The sequence below is a fragment of the Anneissia japonica genome, unplaced genomic scaffold (genome assembly GCF_011630105.1).
Source record: "Anneissia japonica isolate Jap-2015-1 unplaced genomic scaffold, ASM1163010v1 scaffold288241_len153310_cov167, whole genome shotgun sequence".
Taxonomy (NCBI): Eukaryota; Metazoa; Echinodermata; class Crinoidea; order Comatulida; family Comatulidae; genus Anneissia; species Anneissia japonica.
The window spans coordinates 108,569-130,589 of record NW_022731111.1 but is presented as its reverse complement, the minus strand read 5'-3'; the positions used below and the strand labels follow the sequence as shown (position 1 = coordinate 130,589).

Sequence of the window (22,021 nt, the reverse complement as noted above, 5' to 3'; positions counted from 1 at the left end):
TATATTTAATGTGAGAAATTAATCTTGTGATTTACCTAATATATAAAATGTATATTATTACTTTACACCATGCAAATATCATTGGTATCATAAGCATTTTTTTTGGATGTCGTCAGCGCTTTGAACAAATAATTATTGGATAGTGAGCTCCTTCGAATACTTAAATATGGTTGAATCCTTCAAGCTGGCGGAAGAGGACGTCACTAGCCCCTGGGTCTGAGGTGTTGGTTTTGAATTCTGCAGTAGGTCTGAAAGCTTCTATAATGCTCTATGAATTGGCTGTTTAAAAAAAAAATACATTGAGATTAATTTAAAGTTATTGTAAGAATACTGTATCATATGCACTTTTTATGTATTCACTGAAATGTCATACATTTTGATTCTATAGTGAGCATCAGTGGTCAATAATATTAATAATTTAATTCCATCTATTCCACTAAAAAACAAATGCTGAAACCTATGAGGCAAGTCTGTATACAGATTCCGGTAAGGCGGGACTTTTTATTTTTTGTTTCGTGCAATGAATTTTTACTACAGTAGATCATCGGAGAGGGCAGAATAAAAATAAAATTTTGTTTTCTTATTTAGCAAATAGTTTTGCTAAAAAGTTAGCTGGAGTAGAAAATAAAAATAAAATGTTATTGAATGCAAAATGGGATGGATTTAAATGCTTCAAATTTATATAATTAGGAAGAAATACACATATCTTATCTTTGGAGATTTCAAGGCAGTGGAGGGCATAATAAAAATAAAGAAAACTTCTATTTTTTTTTCTGAAATTTCCATTTTTCGTGGAGGTGGGTGCGCTAATTGGCAAAAAATAAAATTTTAATTTTATTCGAAATCATCAATATTTGCTTTAGGTGGGTTCACTAAACAAGGTATAAAAAAGTCTTGCCTAACTAACTACTAACATAACGGATACATACGTTGTCCTTAGCCCGTCTAACTCTCAATATAAGGGTTAATCGAGGAGCCAAGCGATTGGATACTTGCTGGTCTTGAACCGGGGTCTTCAGCACAAGAAGCAGGAACAAATACCTCTCAGCCAACTACCCAGATGGTGCATTTATATTTGTACACCCTTACATTTAGATTGGATAATAATAAAATCCCCTAAAAGTAAAACATTGCCTACCTATTACAGGTACTGAACTTATAGTAGTTCAGCTTTGCCCACTGCATTTCACAACCTGGTTTTGCTGCAATTGACTTTAATCCATTTTGCTGCATTGTAGACACATCATGGGTAAATTTCTGTACAGTATAATAAAAAAGCTGATCATGGGTTTTGTGTACAGAATATTGTGTTTCAATCAGGTAATTCTATTCATAGAAGCAACATTTAAATTAGAAATTGTGTCTTTAATTAGTTACTATATTGTGTAGCAATGCCAGAAGCTATAAAATTGGTTGAAAATTGAACCAATGGGGTTACTTTAATATAAGCATTTAATATTAATTATATCATATTTATTATCATAATCAAATTTAAATATACTGTTATTAATTACAGTAATATTTTATTTGATATATTAATGACATAATTAATGTTGAATTATTGAATCCCGACACGGTGGCGTGCATTTCGATATTAGGAGTATGTATTATACTATCTTTATTGTACAGGATGCAGAAAACTTTTTAAAAATCAGATCGATCGAACATTTGCTGTACTCGACTAATTGCAATTACAAAATGATTAACGGACATGTAAATAATTTACGGTCACATAAATTAAACCAGAATGTTGTATTTTTTTTAATTGATGATTTATTTGGGAAGAATATTGTATAAAAACTTAGTTTCTGTCTCTTATACACATCTAGATGTGTATAAGAGACAGGGCAGGAGTGATAAATCTAACAATTTTTTTCTATGTGCCCTAATAATTTTCTACTAGCAAGACATTTTGTTAGAGTGCGGAATTTATAGGGGGCGAGATGACTGGTTCCCATGTAAATTTTTATACCTTTCTCTGCCCTCTGCATGCAGTGCTATATCCTTCCTAAATTGAAAAAAAAATAGCAATCATATTCACTTACCTGGAAATCTCTCTCAAGTCAAAAACAATTGTCATTTTAAAAATTAGTAGTTGTCGTAGGCCTAGATGTTTCGGTTCCCTCGTCTGATTTTATGGTCTATATTAGCTGTGTAGCCTAGGCCCCCTAGCCTAGCTAGTAGGCCAAACTAAGCTTTCTCGCTAAGGCTCTAGCCTAGCTAGACCACTCTACTAGACTAGGCCAGGCCTTTCTCTAGCCTTGCTCGTTGTTGGCCGCCTCTTCTCTCTGCCAGCACTCTCAATCGTAAAAGTCCTTTAATGCCACAAGCTTTTCACAGCTGTATGTAGTTCATCCAAATTAAACTGACAGTGATGGTAGACGTCTTACCATCCATATAAAACATTAAGATAAGAAAGAATAACGATAAAATCTTCACTAGCGAACATCCAGCATGGCGAGCACACAATTTTCTCACATGGTTTGTTTACTGTATCTCTCGTAACCTTTGACAGTTCACTTCCGGTTGAAATCACAAAAATGGCTTTTACGCATGCGTAAGCAAATATTTTTCGACTTAAGACAAAATTTGCTGCCCTCTATAAGCTACAAGAAGTCGATTGTACGCATGCGCCATCTAAGATGATATTTTTGCTAAGATTTTGCTAAGACGGTTTGATAAATCAGCTTAAGATTTTTGCTTAGCTACTTCTTAACTTTTTTGACTTAAGACATTTGCTAAGCTGAGATTGATAAATCCCGGGCCAGGTTTAGACTAGTATAAAATTATTGCATTTATATTAAAATACATATAGGCAGTATGCAAGAAAATTCCATTTAAAAATTAGCAGGGATGGAGAATTACGATAATCACCTTTTGGCACGTCTATTAAATATATGGATAGAATTGTGTACAAAAGACTGTCTGAACCTCTTAGTTTTCGATATAGGTGGAGTTAATCTGATACCTGAGTAACTATGAGTAAAATGGGAATACAGTGGATGTGTATTATTCTTTATATCTTTAACTTTCTTAATAATTTTCTCATTAAAAGCGGAATCCATGTCATCATGTTTTCACTAATAATTCGATTTGCTCTTTTGTTTATTCTCTCTATGCGCATTATGTCTTTCTGGGTCATATTTCCAAAGATACAAAAAAAAACAAAAAAAACAATACCTCATAATACTCATAATCACAGAGTTATAAAATAATCTTAATATAGTTTTATCAATGTTCATATACTTCATTTTATGCAGGATCCCCATTCTTTGTTTTTCTTACTTACTAGTATATCTGTATTATTTTTCCAATTAAGTTTATTATCAGAAAGGCAACCTAGGTATTTATATTCAGTGACCACAGCAATTTCCGTGTTTTTAATGATTACAAGCTCAGCATTCAATTCAATTCAATTCAATTTATTATATCATTTGCAACGCATACATTACATCACATAGAAAATATTGTGGCTCTTTTAACATGGACCAACGTCCAATTCGGCAAACAATGAACAAATGGAAAAACAGTGAATTATCAGAGCAACGAACACAATGAAATGCTATTGTATTGCATTGAGGGCCCGGATGGCTGACGGAAAGAAGATCTACAAGATGTGTATAAGAGACAGGGCTTGATGTTTTCCTTGGAGCAGTCTTTTTAATTGACCATTATTCCACGGTTTTTCATTGGGATATGTCTTTTTTGTTACTTTCGGTATTACAGAGTCGATACAAAATGAAATGTATTCAGATATGTCTGTAGTGCTTTCCTCTAGGGAGCTTCCTACCAGGCTGTCCCAGTCTGTGCAATCAGACGACTTTTTTTAACGTCTCCACAGCCTCTTTACTCCAAATCTGTCATACCTTAACCATTGGTTTAGTTTGTTTCAGTGTTTGTCGGTATTTCGGTGGCAATTGGATATTGCTGTGGTCGGATTTTCCTAATTTCGAGCAGACTTTATTGCTGTAAGCATTTTTAACACTACAATAACACAGGTCGAGAATTGCGTCTCCTCGCGTTTTTACATTCACAACTTGGTCATAGTTTGGTAGGACAGAATCCTAAAATAATCTGAGGTGCATCTGGGGCTTTTCCTTCATATCGGTGAATAATGTTAGCGATTATTTCACTAGCTACGTCTGTATTGGCACGTGGGTGTATATAAACAGCTGTTATAAATATCTGGCTAAATTCTCGTGGAAGATAGAAAGGTCGAACACTCAGTGTTAACAGTTCTATATCTGGGACACACACTGTTTCTCTGATACACCAATTATTACACCAATTCTTATTTAGGTAGATGCACACTCCACCGCCTAATAATTATGGGATTCAAACATTTCGACATTAATTATGTTATCATCAGGAATGTCATCATCATTCCTGATGATGACATAATTAATGTCGAAATATTGAATCCCATAATATAGCACCCATTTTACAGAATGTAGCAATATCTTTTATGTAGCATATTAACTATCTTGTATGTGGTATAGTTTCTATTTAATCATAGTGATAATATCAACTGCTCTTGCTGGGTTAAGCATGAAAAGGCATTCAGTGTTTAAAATCATGCTAGTAGCTGGCCACTAGCTATAGCTTATAATATCAATTATATAGCAACAATTTCACATACAAAATATATGTTACGAACTGCCAGTACTTTTCTTGTTAATGATTTATGTTGTGCGCCCTCAAACCTGTTGTGATGACAGAAACTTCCGACAACCATTACCAAAATTGATGAGTTAATAAAAATAAACCATCATCATAATCATCATCATCAGCATCAGCATCACATCCCAGTAACCATATCTACCAGCATCCGATATATTATTATCAACTATCGTGCCGCCAATGTGCTACTGTAACTACGACCTGTATAGCCAGTACAGTGTTTACCATAAATCCTGATAAAACCTGTAGTACCCAGGTGATTGTGATCATTGTTTACCTTACCATTTGAACATTAAATATTGATTGGAACTGTTAAACCAGCCTTCGTACTCACTTCTTAACATGGTCCCTCGAGCCGGATGAAATGGCAGAAGAAAAGAGACAGTACAAAATTAACCGAAGGAACGCCAAAGGGAATCTCACAAGACAGGTCCATGGATTGCAACAGGTCATCGGAAAGGAACACCCGAACCTGATTGAGTGTAAAACTAAGCTGCAGTCTTTGAAAGGCTTTTTCAGTACTGTAGAAGATAAACATGCAGAATTGGTGAGCGTAGTAGACGATGATGAAGAGTACCAAGAGGAAGAGGAATGGATGAGGAATTGCTAGAGCCAATTTATTACGGAATTCTCACAAATAGAGAAGCTGTTGAATGATTTAGAACTGATAGATAATTCTGCAAACATTCATGAGGCAAACTCAGTAGATAATACCGAAGACAATGTCAACCCTGATCCTAATTCAGATAATGTCGAAACGCACGACGTGGGTAGTGAATGGGGTATTCCCCCAATAGCCAGTGTTAGTAATAATGCAGTCACAAAGTCTCATGCTCATGATACTTCAATGTCTATGTCTGCTGTATGCTTCCTCCCTCAATAATCCACTCAGGTACTTGCCATTCCTTGCAGACCTTGCTGAATTCACCGGTGATAGATTGCAATACTTTCCGTTTATTACAGCCTTTAACAACCTAATGGAAGGCGAGGAGGATAAGATTAAATTCGTCTACCTACTTCGTCACTGCAAAGGTGAAGCGTACAGTGCAATTCAGTGCTGTGCCATCCAGCCCCCTGCGATGGGTTATAAATATGCTCGCCGCATACTACATGAGAGATACGGTAATCGGGGTACAATTGTCCAGCACTGGATCCAAAAACATTAAAGCCAACCCCAAAGTAGAGACTGAAACTCTTCGAAAATTTGCTGATGATCTACACAATTGTGTGGAGACAATACAGGCCCTAGGATATTCAAACGAACTGGACAACCAACAAGGGTTACAGATGATTGTAAATAAACTACCAAGATTTCTACAGCTCTGCTGGTCTTGAGAGAATCAGCGCATTAAAGACAAAGGTGACAGACCTACAATCAAGATGATTACGTCATTCGTCGATGCGGCTGCGACAGAGGTGAACCATCCAGTTTTTTGGATATTTAAGCTATCCAAAGCAAACCAAGTACCAGAAACCAAGGACGAAACCAACTCCTGTTAATCTAGTAAAGGAATCCAGGCTGAAAGGTTTGAATGGAACATCGGCTAATAGACCATCAAAGATGTTTTGTCCGTACTGTATTGGAGTCGATCATTTCTTAGGTAGCTGCAAGGACCTCAGGGAGTTGGAAACAGAAGCCATTAGAAGATGGTTAAAGAATAACAATAGATGTGCGAGATGTGGAAGAAAACATAACGAAGCAGCCTGTACCTTGAAGAAACCATGCAAGTTGTGTGACCAGTTACACCTTACTGTATTACATAATTCATTGCTGCCTGAATCCACTGTTCATTATGTAGATCGACAACATGTATCACAGGATGTATTCTTAAAAATCGTGCCTGTCACCCTCTACAGTGCCACAACTCAGTAGAATACATATGTATTACTGGATGACGGATGTATGAGAACTATTGTGTTGTCTGAGGCAGTAGCAATGCTGAATCAATCATGTGTGCAGGATGAGATAGTATTGACCATAATTAGGGGAGATAAAGCAACATGTCAAGGTAGAAAGTTGAACCTGCAGGTATCAGCTAGAGGAGAGACGAAGAAAAGATATAATCTGGATGATACCTTTACAGCGCCAACCTTGAACATGTCTACGTACTCGTACCCGATTACAGAGCTCAAACAGAAATATGATCACCTCAATCACATACCGCTTCCAGAAATCAACCAGGTTAAACCACTAATACTGTTAGGAAATAGTCGCCATACACAGAGAAGACACCATTCGTTCCGGAAATGAACCTGCACCCGTTGCGGTGAAAACAGCGCTTGGTTGGTGTTTACAAGGACCCATGACTCTTCATTCTTCAAAACATGCTCCTAATGCCATGATGTATATATCATGTGACCAAAGTCTGCAGGACGATGTGGAAAGGTTGTGGAAAGTCGATGTACTACCAGCAACCAGACAAGCAACAAGGTCCAGACAAGATAAACAGGCCATTGCAATCTTAGACCGTCTTACCTGCCGTAAATCAGTTAAGGGTGTAGAGAGTATAGTAAAAACCACTCCTTCGTGATAGTAGTGATATCAATTTCAAGGCTGGCCCAGAGTCAGAAATTCCCATGATGAAGAGAACCGAGAGAGGTTACCGAAAGGATCCAGAGAAAGCTACCATTCACAACCAACTGATCAATAAACTAATAGAAGATGGACTTGTGAGAACTATCTCCCAGGAATAATCTGAAATATCCCAGGAATCTTGGTACGTTCCTCACCATGTTGTGACACATAATGAAAAGTCACGGCTGGTGTTCAATTGTTCTCATGAGTATCAGGGTAAGAAGCTGAACCAACATCTACTACCTGGTCCTAACCTGGGATCGTCACTTCTTGGAGTGATTGTAAGGTTTCGCCAGCATAATGTAGCAATATCAGGCGATATAAAGGCTATGTACCATCAGGTGCACCTTCGTCCCCAAGACCAACCGATACTCAGATTTATTTGGAGGAATTCTGATGAAAGTCTGAAGCCGACTATATACCAATGGTCAGTACTCATATTCGGTTCCACATGCAGCCCATGCTGTGCCACATATGCACTCCAAAGTCTTGTGAATGAAAGGGGTGAAGCATTTCCGGCAGTTAGGCGGTCGGTGCTATGAGCGTTCTATGTAGATAACTGTTTAGATAGTATGAGATCCATCGACGAGGCCCGAAATTTGATCAGAGACATGAGGACCTTATTCAATGAAGCGGGGTTCTTAATCCGACAATGGAACAGCAATGAGTCTGAGGCACTGCAAGATTTACACCCAGAAGTTCTGTCCAAGAACAGTGTTTGTGAGTTTAAACAAGATTCCACTTCTCCTGAGCCCATGCTCGGCATGGAATGGAACACCATCACAGATACATTGATGTACAAACAGAATCTCATACCTATAGTGCACTTAACTTACGCACAGTGTATCGCATTTTAGCCAGTAAAATATGACCCGCTTGGGTTCTTGACGCCATTCTTAATCCGAGCGAAGATCCTGGTGCAAGATATATGGCGCACCGAGAGGCGTGAGTAAGATGCAGAGATTACGGAAGTGGACTTACGAGATCGTTGGCGGCAATGGGAAACGGAGCTAATTAACCTACCAACTGTTAAGATTCAACGATATTATATGGCACAGGAAATGACTTCCCATCACATACATGTATTTTGCGATTCTTCTGAACGTGCTTACGGGGCGGTCACCTACCTTCGAGGTGAAAGTGATGGAGAAATCAAGACAAACTTTGTGATGGCTAGATCTAAAGTAGCTCCTAAGAAACAACTTAGTATGCCTAGACTTGAGTTATGCGCAGCGTTGGTGGGTGCTAAAATTCTGGAGTTCCTTAAGTACGAGTTAACCCTGACGATAACTGAGATGCACTTGTGGAGTGATGTAACCACGGTCCTTAAATGGCTGTGTTCTGAAAATTGTCGTTACAAGGTGTTTGTGGGCACTAGAGTCATAGAGATTTTGCAGTTAACAGAAAAATGTCCATGGCATTATGTCAACACTCGAGAGAATCCTGCAGATGCCATAACAAGAGGGAAGCCATTGTTAGATCTTGCTAATGACCAACTATGGAAATACGGACCCTCATATCTTGTGCAGCCCAAGGAGAACTGGCCTCAGATACCAGATTTATCTGATTATACAGATTGTTCTGCTGAGATCTGTAAAACAGCATTCTGCGGAATAGTTGATGTTGCTGAGCAATCTTAAATAAATGATTGCAGAACTTATGACGAATTAATGACATACCTATCGACTAGGTTAGATGGGGCGGCTCCGCACATGCTCCAGAGAGAGGCTTGGGTTATCGTCCAAAGGGAATCCTTTGCTGATGAACTTTCTGCACTGACGAGTGGGAAGAATGTGGATCGTACATCCCGAATTAACATGTTGGACCCTATCATCGATGAGGATACCGGATTAATGGTTAGTGGTTATTAATTTATAGAGCGCAAAATACAAAAAGTCTCTAAGCGCTATCAGGCAAGTGTAAAGATGAACTGGAAACCAAAACCACAAAATAAAAAGAAGTGAAATTTGAATACCATGCCAGCACCAAACCGAAGTATGGGGATACGCCCTCATCGCTGGCTAGGGTTCAATCTAATTGAACTACAGTCAGCACCTGTTGAGTCTCGGGACGTAGCATCTTCATTTAAAAAACGCCTATCTGCCTTGATGTTGCGGAGATGGAAGGATACTACTCTGCATGTGTTTGTAATATGTCTAATCATGGATAGTGTGGAGTCAAACGTTACACCGATATGTCGCACCTCAGAAGATGGAATGATGTAGGTGTCTCCCACGCGGATATTTTCAATGATAGGTACATTTAGACGGCGTTTAGGCTTTATATACAGCACTTATGTCTTTTCTGTATTGCAGCAAAGCATATTGATAGACAGCATCTATGAACATCATCAATACAACCTTCTAAGTTGTGAACTGTCTCTGCGGCAGCCTCCGGACTAAAAGATGTGTACAATTGCGTGTCGCCGGCATAAATGTGATATTTAATACCGTGTTTCTGAATGATGTCACCAAGAGGACGTACGTAAATAAGGAACAAAATGGGCCCCAAGGTAGAACCTTGAGGAACACCTAAATAATGCGAAACTACCACAGGAGCAGAAAACTCCAGTTATTTTAGAACCAAACCATCCTATCACGAAGTTAATCATTAAGAAGACTGATGAGAATCTTCATCATCCTGGTAGCGAAAGGGTTCTCGCTGAATTGAGACGACGAGTATGGATCCTGCGCGGCCGAGAAGTAATCCGTGGTATCCAGCGTCAATGTCAATCCTGTCAAAAGTGGAGAGCAAAGACTATTGTTCCAAAGATGAATGATTTGCCACCAGAGAGATTACGTCTAAACAAACCAGTTTTTTATTCTACAGGAGTCGACTGTTTTGGGCCAATTCGGATAAATGTTGGTCGTCGCATAGAGAAACGATGGGGCATTGTTTACAAGTGTTTGACTGTAGGAGCAAAACATCTGGAACTACTTGATAGCATGGATGCAGAAGCGTTCCTACTGTACTTTCGCCGATTAATAAGCTGAAAGGGCACACCCCACGACATCAAGTCAGACTGTGGGACCAACTTTAAAGGTGGAGATGCAGAACTAAAACTGGCCTTTCATCAGATGACGGCAGATCTTCGAGCACAACTCCGACCGTACCAAGTTGAATTTCATTATAATCCTCCATCAGCTCCGCACCTTGGAGGCGCCTGGGAGCGTGAAGTGAGGAGTGTTAAAGATGCCTTGCATCGTACTATAGCAGAGCAGACAATGACTGAAGCAGTGTTATATACGATTCTCGTGGAAATTGAGGGTATCATCAACACAAAACCACTGGGATATGTGTTATCTGATGGTAGAGACTTAGACCCAGTCACCACGAATGTACCTCTAATGGGGCGTTCAGATCCAGTTTTTACCACAAGTTGTCTATTCCGAAAACGACATATTGACTAAAAGAAGGTGGCGTCAAAGTCGACTTATGGTGGACCACTTTTGAAAGCGTTTTATCGACTACTATCTTCCCAGATTATAACTTCGACAAAAATGGCAGAGAGCGAGAGAAAACCTTGCAAAGGGCGATTGTGTAATGATTGTCGACAAACTACTTCCCCGTGGTCTATGGCCTGTGGGTAGAATCACAGTAGTTAAACCTAGCGTAGTGCGCACCGCAGAAGTGTAGGTAGCCGGAAAGATATAATGTCCAGAGTTCACATAAACTGTTCAAAGTAGCCTGGTAACCTCAATGAGCCACAATTAGATAACGTTGGATTATGTTAAATAGTTGTTAGATTGTAATTATTAGGATTATTCAGTTCATTGAAAGACAAATTTGTTCCAAATTTAGGGGCTGCTGTTACAACTGCCAGTACCTTTCTTGTTAATGCTTTATGTTGTGCGCCCTCAAACTTGTGATGACAGAAACTTCCGACAACCATTACCAAAATTGATGAGTTAATGAAAAGAAACCATCATCATCATCATCAGCATCACATCCCAGTAACCATATCTACCAGCATCCAATATATTATTATCAACAATCGTACTGCCAATGTGCTACTGTAACTACGACCTGTATAGCCAGTACAATGTTTACCTTAAATCCTGATTGTTAACCTGTAGTACTCAGGAATTACATTGATTGTGATCATTGTTTATGTTACCATTTGAACATTAAATATTGAATGGAACTGTTGAACCAGCCCTCGTACACACTTCTTAACAATATAGCAATCATTCGGTTTAGCATTAAATAGCGATTAAAATCATGTTATGTAGCTGTCACAATGCTTTAACTGTTGGTTATACAACGTTTGCGATGATAGGCGTTAGGGTTAAGTACGCCAGCAGTTTACCCTTTAGCATTGACTAGGCTTTTGCGATGATAGGGGTTAGGGTTAAGCACGTCAGACGTTTGCGCTGATAGGATTAGGCACGTCAGCAGGGGTTTGCAACAACAGGCGTTATGGTTAAGCACTCAGACGTTTGCGCTGATAGGATTAGGCACGTCAGCAGGGGTTTGCAACAACAGGCGTTATGGTTAAGCACGTCACCTGTTTACCATTGAATAGGCGTTTGCGACAATAAGCAGACCTGTAGGCGGGTGGAGGGGGGGGGGGGGTGCAGATATTGCTAAAAGGTCCACTTTTTAAAACCTATGATTTTACAAAATCGTTCCTAATTATCATAAAATAATGCTATAGCATGCATTGCATTATTTGCCAGCTTATCTAACCGTTAATTTTTAAAAATGTGGTAATATCCAATTTGTTTGAAATTGGTCGTCTCCGGTCATTGCTGATCGATCTATATAATATGAAGAATGTTATCTATTGGCCTCTTCAGATGTACGGAACATTACTTTTTCATGTCCCAAAAAACACCCAATTAATGAAAATTTAAATGAAATATTCATGAATTCTGTGTTTGAAAAATCTATTAGGCTTATGTAAGACCCTAAAAATGCTACTTTTATTGTTGCTTTTCTCGCAAACCCCCTCCAGGCCTCTACACATGGACCACCAGATTCCAGAAAGTCCACTTTTTAAAAACTATTATTTCACTAAAATCGTTCCTAATTATCGCAAAATGCTATAGTATGCATTACAATTTTTGCCAGCTCTTCTACCCGTTTGATTTTTAATAATGTGCTCAACGAAATCTGAAATTATCAGCTCCAGTGATTGTAGGCCTACATCTATGTAAAGGACATGAAAAATTATAATTTCACAGTTGTTGATTCAAGGGGGAGACCCCCCTAAATTTATAAAAGAAATGGAGAAAAAAGAAAAATCATAATTAAAGTTTGTCTGAGAGTGCCCTTTCCAGCCACTTTGAGGTGCCATAATCATAAATGTTCTTACCTCAGCACCAACCATGGTGGGGCTGAGGTGGTATTGACCATCTGTCTGTGCAAGTTTTTCCCTTCACCCCACCCTCTATTTCTCCTACTTTACTGTAGGTCCCTAGACAAAACTCAAATGAATGAAAATTTAAATAGGATATAACAAATTATGGATTTTAGAAATCCATTAAAAAAGGCCCTCAAAATGCTAATTAAGTCAGAGCTTCCAGAAAATTCGCCCCACCCTCGCGGGGATCCATAGGCAGTTGCCCATCGTAAGGTCCATTTCGGTTGCAAAACACACCTCCACATCGAAAATCCATGCCTACGGGCCTGGTAGGCGCAACAATCGTTATGGTTAAGCACGTCACCTGTTTACCGTTGATTAGGCCTTTGCGGACGATAGACGATAGGGTTAAGCATGTCAGGCGTTTGCGCCGATAGGTTTTAGGGTTATATTGTTGATTAAGGTTGGAGCACGTCAGCACTTTACCATTGAATAGACGTTTGCGACGATAGGCATTAGGGATAACAAATAGGAAAAATAACATATTCAATTGCAAATGGTCGGTAAAAATGCCTATATATTAGCGTACACATTTCCTACTGGCGACTTCCGGAAATCTTATTAACCCTAATTCCTATTCATTAATGCAATGGCTGGCGTGAACACCTATTCATTAGCGGACACAGTTCAACATGGTAACATGGCTGACATGCTTATCCCCTAAAGCCTATCGTCGCAAACATCTGATGACGTGCTTAACCCTAACGCCTATCGTCGCAAACGCCTATCTAATGACATTCATCGCTATCAATGCTTCCTAGTGATGTTATATTTTGTGAAATGGGTGCTATATGACTGCTATATTATAAGCTATAGCTATTGTATAACAGCTACGAACATGCCTTTAATCGCTATTTAATACTTAACTCTGTGATTGCTAATATTTTTTTAATGGGTGCTATATGACTACCATTATAATGTATAGGTGGTGACCAGCTACTAGTATGCTTTTAATCACTATTTAATGCCCTTTAATATTTAACCCAGCTATTATAGCAGACAATATCACAATGATTAAAAACACAAAGAACATACAAAACAGTTGATGTGCTCCAGCAAAGATATTGATATATTTTGTGAAATGGCTATAATTATGACTGCTACTATAAGCTATTACAAGCTGTAGCTAATGCCAGCTAGGCCTACTACGATGCTTATAATGCTACCGTATTTAATGTTATGACCAATCATGCGTGTAAGTGGCCCGTTCTACATCGAGTATAAGGCTATACCGCAACCTGGGTACTACATAAATAAGTGGCGGCCGCCAGATAATTGTGTGGCAGCCGCCACTTAATTATCTGGCGGCCGCCACTTAACGGATCTAAAATTTTAATTCACTAGTGGCACTAACGGGCTTCCTTAAATCCCGACATGATGGCGTGCATTTCGATCCTTGGAGTATGTATCATTCTATCCTAATAAAAAATGTTATAAAAAAAAATCGAATTTGTTTTTTTTTTAACTTGTATTTTAACAGAAATGAAATTACTAGTTGTGATACAGAGGCACCACAGAGAGATCGTCGTTCAGGTTAGTGGTCTCTTACAAGAATTACTCCACTCATGTTTGTATTTGTGGTTTGAGAAACATAGATATTAAATTGACCTTAAATTGGCATATCGAGCTGCAACAATGTTCAGATATACCAAAATCGTATAGTTATATGCATGTGGTACAAACAGTCCAAAACCAGGGAGTCTGTAGCTTGGAGAAAATGTATAATAAGTAAACAACTTTTATTATTATCATTGTCATTTTTGCTGCTGTGGGGTGTGTCTGGTGATGGAATGCTTTTGTTTTTGCTTGTTTGATGTTTAGGGCTGCGAAACCCTGTATAATAACATTGCTTCTACTCTTCTTTCTCCCGATTTGATTCAAAATATAACAGTGAAGTTCTCAAGCTGATTAATCTTTATCTACTTTATATTCTGTTGTTGGAAAGCATTTTGAAAAAAATCAGTCAAATATTTGGGCAATGAAATTAAAAACAAACTAGATTTTTCCCTTTCAATCTTTCAAATTGGCATTGGTATGCCTAATGCATGTGTTACATCTATACAATACATTCTTGTCAATTTGATCACTAACAATGAGGATTTCTAGTATTGTGTATTTTCATATAGATTCTAATCTATCCGGCAGCCTGCATCCTGATTTCTCTCCAAATAATGATACCGTAGTAAGAGCAAATAGGTTAATGAGCTTGACAAATTAGCATAAGTTTTACAGTCCATCGCATTTTTGAACTCGTAACTCACATTTTTTAATTCGTAACTCGCATTTTCCAACTCTCAACCCGCACTTAAAAACTCTCAACTCGCACTTTCCAACTCGCAACTCGAATTTTCAAACTCGAACTCGCATTTTCCAACTCGCCACTTGCATTGTAGTAGAGTCAAAATATGAAAAAAAAATGCCCCCCAAAAATTGCAAGAAAACGGTTTTTTAAAAAATGTTTTATGTAGCGTAAGGTCTATAGAAAAACATATCAAAAGTTGGCAAAAATCCGACAACCAGAAAAAAAGTTTTTCCAAGATGGCCGCCAAAATGGCGCCAATTCTTTAAAAACGGCTATAAATCAGGTACTTTTTGTCTTGGAGTCGCAGTTTTTTTTTCTCTAATCTAATGTGTTAAAGGCCAAGAAACCCATTAATACCATTTAAAATGTGATCTGATCAATAATGAATAAATTCAAAATGGCGTCCAAGATGGCCGCCATATATTTTCCACATTATCTGTAAATGATAAACTAGTCACCCTACAGTTTCAGCGGCAATCGCTATGTTTTCTTAGTAATAGAATCTATTGGTGGCATCTAAAATGTGATTGAATAACAATATTACCAATATTAGAATAAATATAAAACCTGTAACAGTTTACTTTTGGAGCCGTGTTTAATATTACAAAGAGCGAATAATGTCAATACTAATATAATGGTAGGGAACAAAATGAAACAAGCAAATAAAACTGACAGATATGAATAGTAAGTAGACTTGGACGGTGTGCCATTCTCCTGTACTTTGAGGGAATAGCCCGTCAGGAACATATCTCCACAGCCTCACATGGTCACAATCTCATAAATAATGCAAACAACAGGAAAAGAGAAGAATAAAAATAATAATGAAACAATACATTAAATTAACCTTCCGTTCAAAATCGAAAAGTCATTTTACCTGTACTTGTCTGTCGAACCATGAAAACCAATGAATATTTATTAGAATGCTGTTTTTACTGTCAATATTAAATTTGGTCGTCCTCTGAAACTGTATCATGTGCTATATCGTCACAGTTGCTAAGTTGTCCACAAGTAAAGGTAGTGTATTCCAGTCCATGTTTTCTGCAAATAAGTTTCATTGTGATACACCATGCAAAGCATGATGTATCAAAATCAATAAACAATGAATAACAAGGTTAACCAATATTTAAATAAATAATTATAAAATCCAAAATGGAGTCAATACCTCTAACAGCTATCAAGCACTCTACTTTTGGAGCCGTGTATTTGTGTTTAATATTACAAATTGCGAATAATGTCAATACTCAAATGATAAACGGCAGCAAAATGGAACAAAGAACATGACATAAAAAAGATACGAATGGTAACTAGGCTAGGACGGTGTACCATTCGCCTGTACTTTGAGGAAATATCCTTCCAGGAACATATCTGCACAGGGTCACAATCTCATGAATAATGCCACCAAGGGTGAAAGAAACATATAAATAATGAAGCAATAAATCAAATCAACCCACTGTTCAAAACGAAAATTCGTTACCGGTACTTGTTTGTCAAACTATAAAAACCAACGAATATTTATTGAAATGCTGTTTTACTGTCAATATTAAATTTGGTCGTCCTCTGAAACTGTATCATGTGGTTTGTCACAGTTGCTAAGTTGGCAATGTCCACAACCCGTAATACATTCTAGCCCACGTTTTTTCCAACTACCTTTCATTGTAATAGTTGCATCGGATTATTTTTAATAGTATGTCAGGTGCAGATTTATTGCCCATTATTTGTGTGTGCCCATCCACTGCATGAATTGCAAATATGTCCGTCGAGAGTCAAAGTCTGTGGTTGAGGTTGTTGGAGGCAGTCTTTCAAGTTTTATGAAAGCCTTTGCTGATTCCACTTTCTTGCAAAGGAAGTTGTAATGTAATGTAATGATATGGGAGACTGACTGAGTTGGATACCATAACTTTGAATCTAATGTTGTTTTTTTTTGTTTTTTTTTTTTATAGTACACTAATCTGACTTTGGTGCACAAAAAAAAAGCAATAAAAACAATTACAAATTGCTAAAATTGGTCCTTGCGAAATAAAAAACTGAAGTGCGACACAAAATGTTTAATAAATAGACCTATGCATTTACAAATCAAATAGAAGAAACACAATAAGTATACTCTAAGAAACTATAAATATAAAAAATGAAAATCATCAAGGTAAAGAAAATGGAGAAAAAAAAATCCTTGGACAAGCCAAGCCTGAGAGGGGAGGGAGAGAAAGAAACACCACAGGGACAGATCATTTGTGAGAGTTGAATGAATGAATGAATGTATTTAGAAAATCTCATAAAATGAAAGAATAAAAATTTAAAAACAAATATAAAACGATAGTGAAATTCCAAGGATAACTCAAGAAAGCCAAAAAGACTTATTTCCATTGAGGTCCTTAATTCATGGGATTGGGCTATTCATGAAACGCTTTGTTTTGCTGTTTAATAATCTATATTTATTTGAATTGTGGAGAGCCATGTTGCTTGTCATTTAGAGTGAACCATCGAGAGTGGCGTACAGATCCAGAAGCAGCTAGAGCAAACTTCATACAGAGATTGTTCCTACGGTCAGATAGCCTCTCAAGCCTGGGCTCGTCCAAGGCTATATCGGACGAAGTGTATTGAGTATGCACCTACAAATCCACTCCTAAAGTTGTGTCGCAACCAGAGAATGTGTGGGCAAACAACAGATCCCAGCACACGTCACCTAGTACAGTATCTGTTTCAAAACATTGATGTTAAAAATATTTAGTTTCTCCTTGCCATTGTTACACCGACATAAAGATACATGCAATCTTTTGCTCCGTAATAAAGTAACAGGACCAGAGATCTGTCTTCTCCAGTAAGGGTTATTGACATTAGGATGACGTTGTAAGAGCTACTTTTACTATATTTACATTTGCACCTGCTTCACCTTGGATGGCATGGCTGCCTTTATGACGCAGGCGTCTGCAATAAGATAAATAAGTGCCTATTTGTTCATATCATTTGAGAGGAAATCATCTATATTTCTACAAATTCTGTTGCATCTGTTACCTTATTTATGACTTCTATACTTGGTCCTCCACTGTATACGTGAATTTAATTTCTTTAATATAGCTACTATGGGCGATCCTGTCCTGCGTGCTAATGCTAAAAATGATTACGCACCAAAAAAAAAGCAACTCAGGGTAAGATAAGAAACACCTGGATGCAAATTTATGGTATCACTTTTAATGAGACCAAAACTCAGTCTCATATCATTACATTGCAACTTACTTTGCAAGAAAGTGGTCGTAGCAAAGGCTTTCCGACAACCTCGGCCACAAACTTTCACTCTCGACAGACTTATTTACAAGTCATGCAGTGGATGGATACAACAAATTTGGCAACTGTGACGATATAGCATATGATACAGTTTCAGAGGACGACCTAATTTAATATTGACAGTAAAACAGCATTTTAATAAATATTCATTGGTATTTATGGTTCGACAAACAAGTACTGGTAAAACGGCTTTTCGTTTTAAACGGAAGGTTAATTTAATTTATTACTTCATTATTATTTTATTCATCTCCTTTCCTCTTGTTTGCATTATTTATGATATTGCGACCCTGTGAGGCTGTGGAAATATGTTCCTGGCGGGCTATTCCCTCAATGTACAGGAGAAGGCACACCGTCCTAGTCTCGATACCATTCGTATCTGTTTTTTGCTTGTTTCATTTTGTTCCCTACCCTTCCATATTAGTATTGACATTATTCGCTATTTGTAATATTGACATTATTCGCTATTTGTAATATTCAACACTGCTCCAAAAGTAAACTGTTGAAGGTTGACTCAATTTTGAATTTTATATTTATTCTAATTCAAGATTTCATTTATTGTCCAAAAATGGAAATACATAGGCAGCAAACATTTCATTGCAAGGTTTACAATAATATAAAAAATATAAAAATACATAAATAATAACAAACTGAATGATTAATACCCGTAATTAGAAACAATATATAAGACAAGTAAATTAGAATTAATTAATACAGTACAGTGAGTTGTATTGCTGTACATATATTGCTGAGATTATACACGGTAATCACCAGTTCTTCACATTAAGGGATCTTAACTTTAATATTTTTATTTTTTTAAGGGATTTTAACTTTATTATAATTTTTTTTTTGCATTTTCTTTTTCTTAGGGATCTTAACTTTAATATTTTTATGTTTTATTTTTATATTGGTTATCTTGTTATTAAGTCAAATTTTAGATGACACTAATAGATTTCATGACATGAAATCATAGGGATTGCCACTGAAACCACAACTGTAGGGTGACTACTTTATGATTTATAAATATGCGAAAAATATATGGCGGACATCTTGGACACGCTTCTGTCTCTTATACACATCTAGATGTGTATAAGAGACAGATATATATATAAATCACCAAAGAAAGTTAAATACAGTGTTATTACACAATCTCTTTATTCATTTATTTACAGGACTACATTCGTTGAGAGCTATGCTACACGATGTATTATTATGTTCTTTATTCGAACACTGTATTTACATTTCTTTGATGATTTATATATAATTTAAAAGTGTTAACGGCTATCCTGATTTATATTATACGCAACTTTTTGTTTCTAGCCGTACTTATTGTGTAATGGAGTGTATCTGGTGGTATTTGTATCTGTTCAACCATGAAGCCTCCGTGGTCTAATGGTTATGACACTCGCCTTGACAGCGAGAGGCCGCAGGTTCGAGTACCGCCGGAAGCATTTTATTACACAATCTCTTTATTAATTTATTTATAGGACTACATTCGTTGAGAGTTATGCTACACGATGTATTATTATGTCCTTTATTCGAGCAATGTATTTACCTTTCTTTGATGATTTATATATAATTTAACAGTGTAAACGGCTATCCTGATTTATATATATATATATATATATAATTATACATATACATACATAATTACACATATACATACACGCATATATAGGCCTATACATACACACCAATACATACATACATACACACGCACACATATATTCTATATTATACCATTTTTGGGGGGTTTTTTTTAGATCAATATGTCATTTCACATTAAAAACAATATTTTATATTAACATTTTTCACCCTTTTTATATAAGGTTTGAATATAATAAATACAAAAATCAAATGAAATAAAATAATAATGGAATCATATTTTTCTGTAAATAATTTCTCTAGTGTAAAATTCTGAACAGAACATATATGTTACATTTACGTTATTTACATATACGTTAAATTTCCACTTTGACAAACTTTTAAGCACAGATGCTTTGTACAGGCATTTGTGCATTATTATCTTAACATCTAGATTACGGTATGGTTTCTGGTTGCGTTACGGCCACAGATTTGTTTCAGTGTTTCACTAGCTATTGCTTCATCTAACGAGTGTGCAAATTATTATCTTCCCTTTTAATTCCTTCAATAGCCAAATTTACCTGTAAAACGTACAATAAACATACATCATTCATCGTACGATGCTGTTTTATTTATTTCTTACTTTCTTCAATGGCGTGTGTACAACTACCCTGCGACAATTGTCTTGCAATTACATGCTGCACTCATCGTATGATTCATGCGGTTATATTGACTCTAAAGGTGTTGATCGACTAACAGAGTGAGTTAAAAAGACTTGACTCACGCGGTAAAGACTAAATATAGCAGTCTCGAGGAACATAGGAGGAATTTAAATATCATGAATAATCAATTACCAGAACAATTACCAGATCAGGGAAGCGTGACGGTGGTAGGATTCGTGTCTAGAAACTCTAGCGAATCCCAGCGAGCGTTGGAACCAGAGGAAATGTGTGCAGTCCAGCTTGCGAAGCGAACCATATTTCAGCGTGGGTATAAGATGTGATTGCATTTCGACATGTTAGCGAGCTTAGGTTATGGAGTGTAATTGTAGTCAATAAATGTTCTTTGGAGTCTGTGATATCTCATGGGGACGTAATTTTGAATTTAATTTTTATTATTGAATCTAATATGCCGAAGCAATTTCTTGTACTGTATGTTTTGATTTAGGAAGATGAAAATGGTCTGTATTTAGTGTATTCCTCTGTAAATGCAGGCCTTGACCTATTTATTATACTTTCTCGATATGGTTATTAATTACGAAAGCCTATTAGGGCCACTGAAATATATATTTTTATGTCGTAATTACGACTTATTATGTCGAAATTTCAACATAATTTCGACATATTATGTCGAAATTTCGACATAATAAGTCGTAATTACGACATACGTATGTCGAAATTTCGACATAATAAGTCGTAATTACGACATACGTATGTCGTAATTTCGACATATTTATGTCGTAATTACGACGTTGGCTTGGGCCACTATGTATATCTATAAAGATTTTAAAAATTAATCTTAATTACTAAAGTTAAGGATTGTCGAAAGATTTGAAATGTACATGGGCAATACAAAAACAAGAAAATGGTGGATTTTTGTTTAAATATGCAACATTAAAAAGTCAATTTAATGCTAACATTATTACTAACTTTAGGTATCAGAGTATATTTATTTTTAAAAGTAATACAATTGGGAAAAAGTCGTCCGGCCCAAGCCTGTGCGGCTGGTGTGATATTTTCCATTGGGGTATATACTGTTTGTCTGATTTAGTTTGTAAAATACATATCATATCTCCGCCCATGATTAACGTGTACTCATTTTTACCGCTGCAAGGGATGTTAATTTTATTTTTAGTTTCTTAAAAATAATGACATTTCAATAATAATAACACGTTTGTGTGTGTGGGTGGGGTGTGTTGGGTGTGTTTGTGTGTGTGTGTGTGTAACGTTTTTGTATTTTCGTGTGGTATTTTTGTGTGCAACATATTTCAAAAACGGCTGCACTGACATAAATGAAAATAAGAGGGAGTTTTAGGTATAACCCAGTAAAGAAATGATTACATTTTGGTGACGGTCCGTAGTAGGGTGTGGGTGTATTCTATTTGAAAAAGGCGCTTTAAAAATTTGGTAAATAAAATAAATAAAAATAAGAAGAAAAAAACGATCGCCAAAAAGGCCTCAGGGGTTATTTCAGTCTTTAAAACAAACAAAAAAGTTAGCGGGGAATTCCCCTGGATCCC

General features: G+C 36.8%; 1 protein-coding gene and 1 long non-coding RNA gene across 2 annotated transcripts; one reads left to right on the top strand and one right to left on the bottom strand.

Moving 5' to 3' along the window:
• Positions 1 to 7: 7 nt before the first annotated feature.
• Positions 8 to 2,763, bottom strand: LOC117115205. The gene is made up of 3 exons (XR_004446509.1): positions 2,046 to 2,763; positions 1,139 to 1,257; positions 8 to 279 (listed from the first exon to the last, which is right to left on the bottom strand). It is a non-coding gene; the product is annotated as an uncharacterized LOC117115205 (long non-coding RNA).
• A 6,162-nt stretch (positions 2,764 to 8,925) lies between these two features.
• LOC117115203 lies at positions 8,926 to 10,248 on the top strand. The gene is made up of 2 exons (XM_033258902.1): positions 8,926 to 9,111; positions 9,811 to 10,248. Exons 1-2 carry the CDS (start codon positions 8,926 to 8,928, stop codon positions 10,246 to 10,248), a joined length of 624 nt encoding a protein of 207 aa, XP_033114793.1.
• Positions 10,249 to 22,021: the final 11,773 nt, after the last annotated feature.

Excerpts from the sequence above, each read along its gene's own strand:
- LOC117115203 (XM_033258902.1), top strand. The coding sequence starts at position 8,926 with ATGACATACCTATCGACTAGGTTAGATGGGGCGGCTCCGCACATGCTC. Across the intron at positions 9,112-9,810 it reads ATGAGGATACCGGATTAATG|GAGCAGAAAACTCCAGTTAT; the intron begins GTTAGTGGTTAT and ends AAACTACCACAG.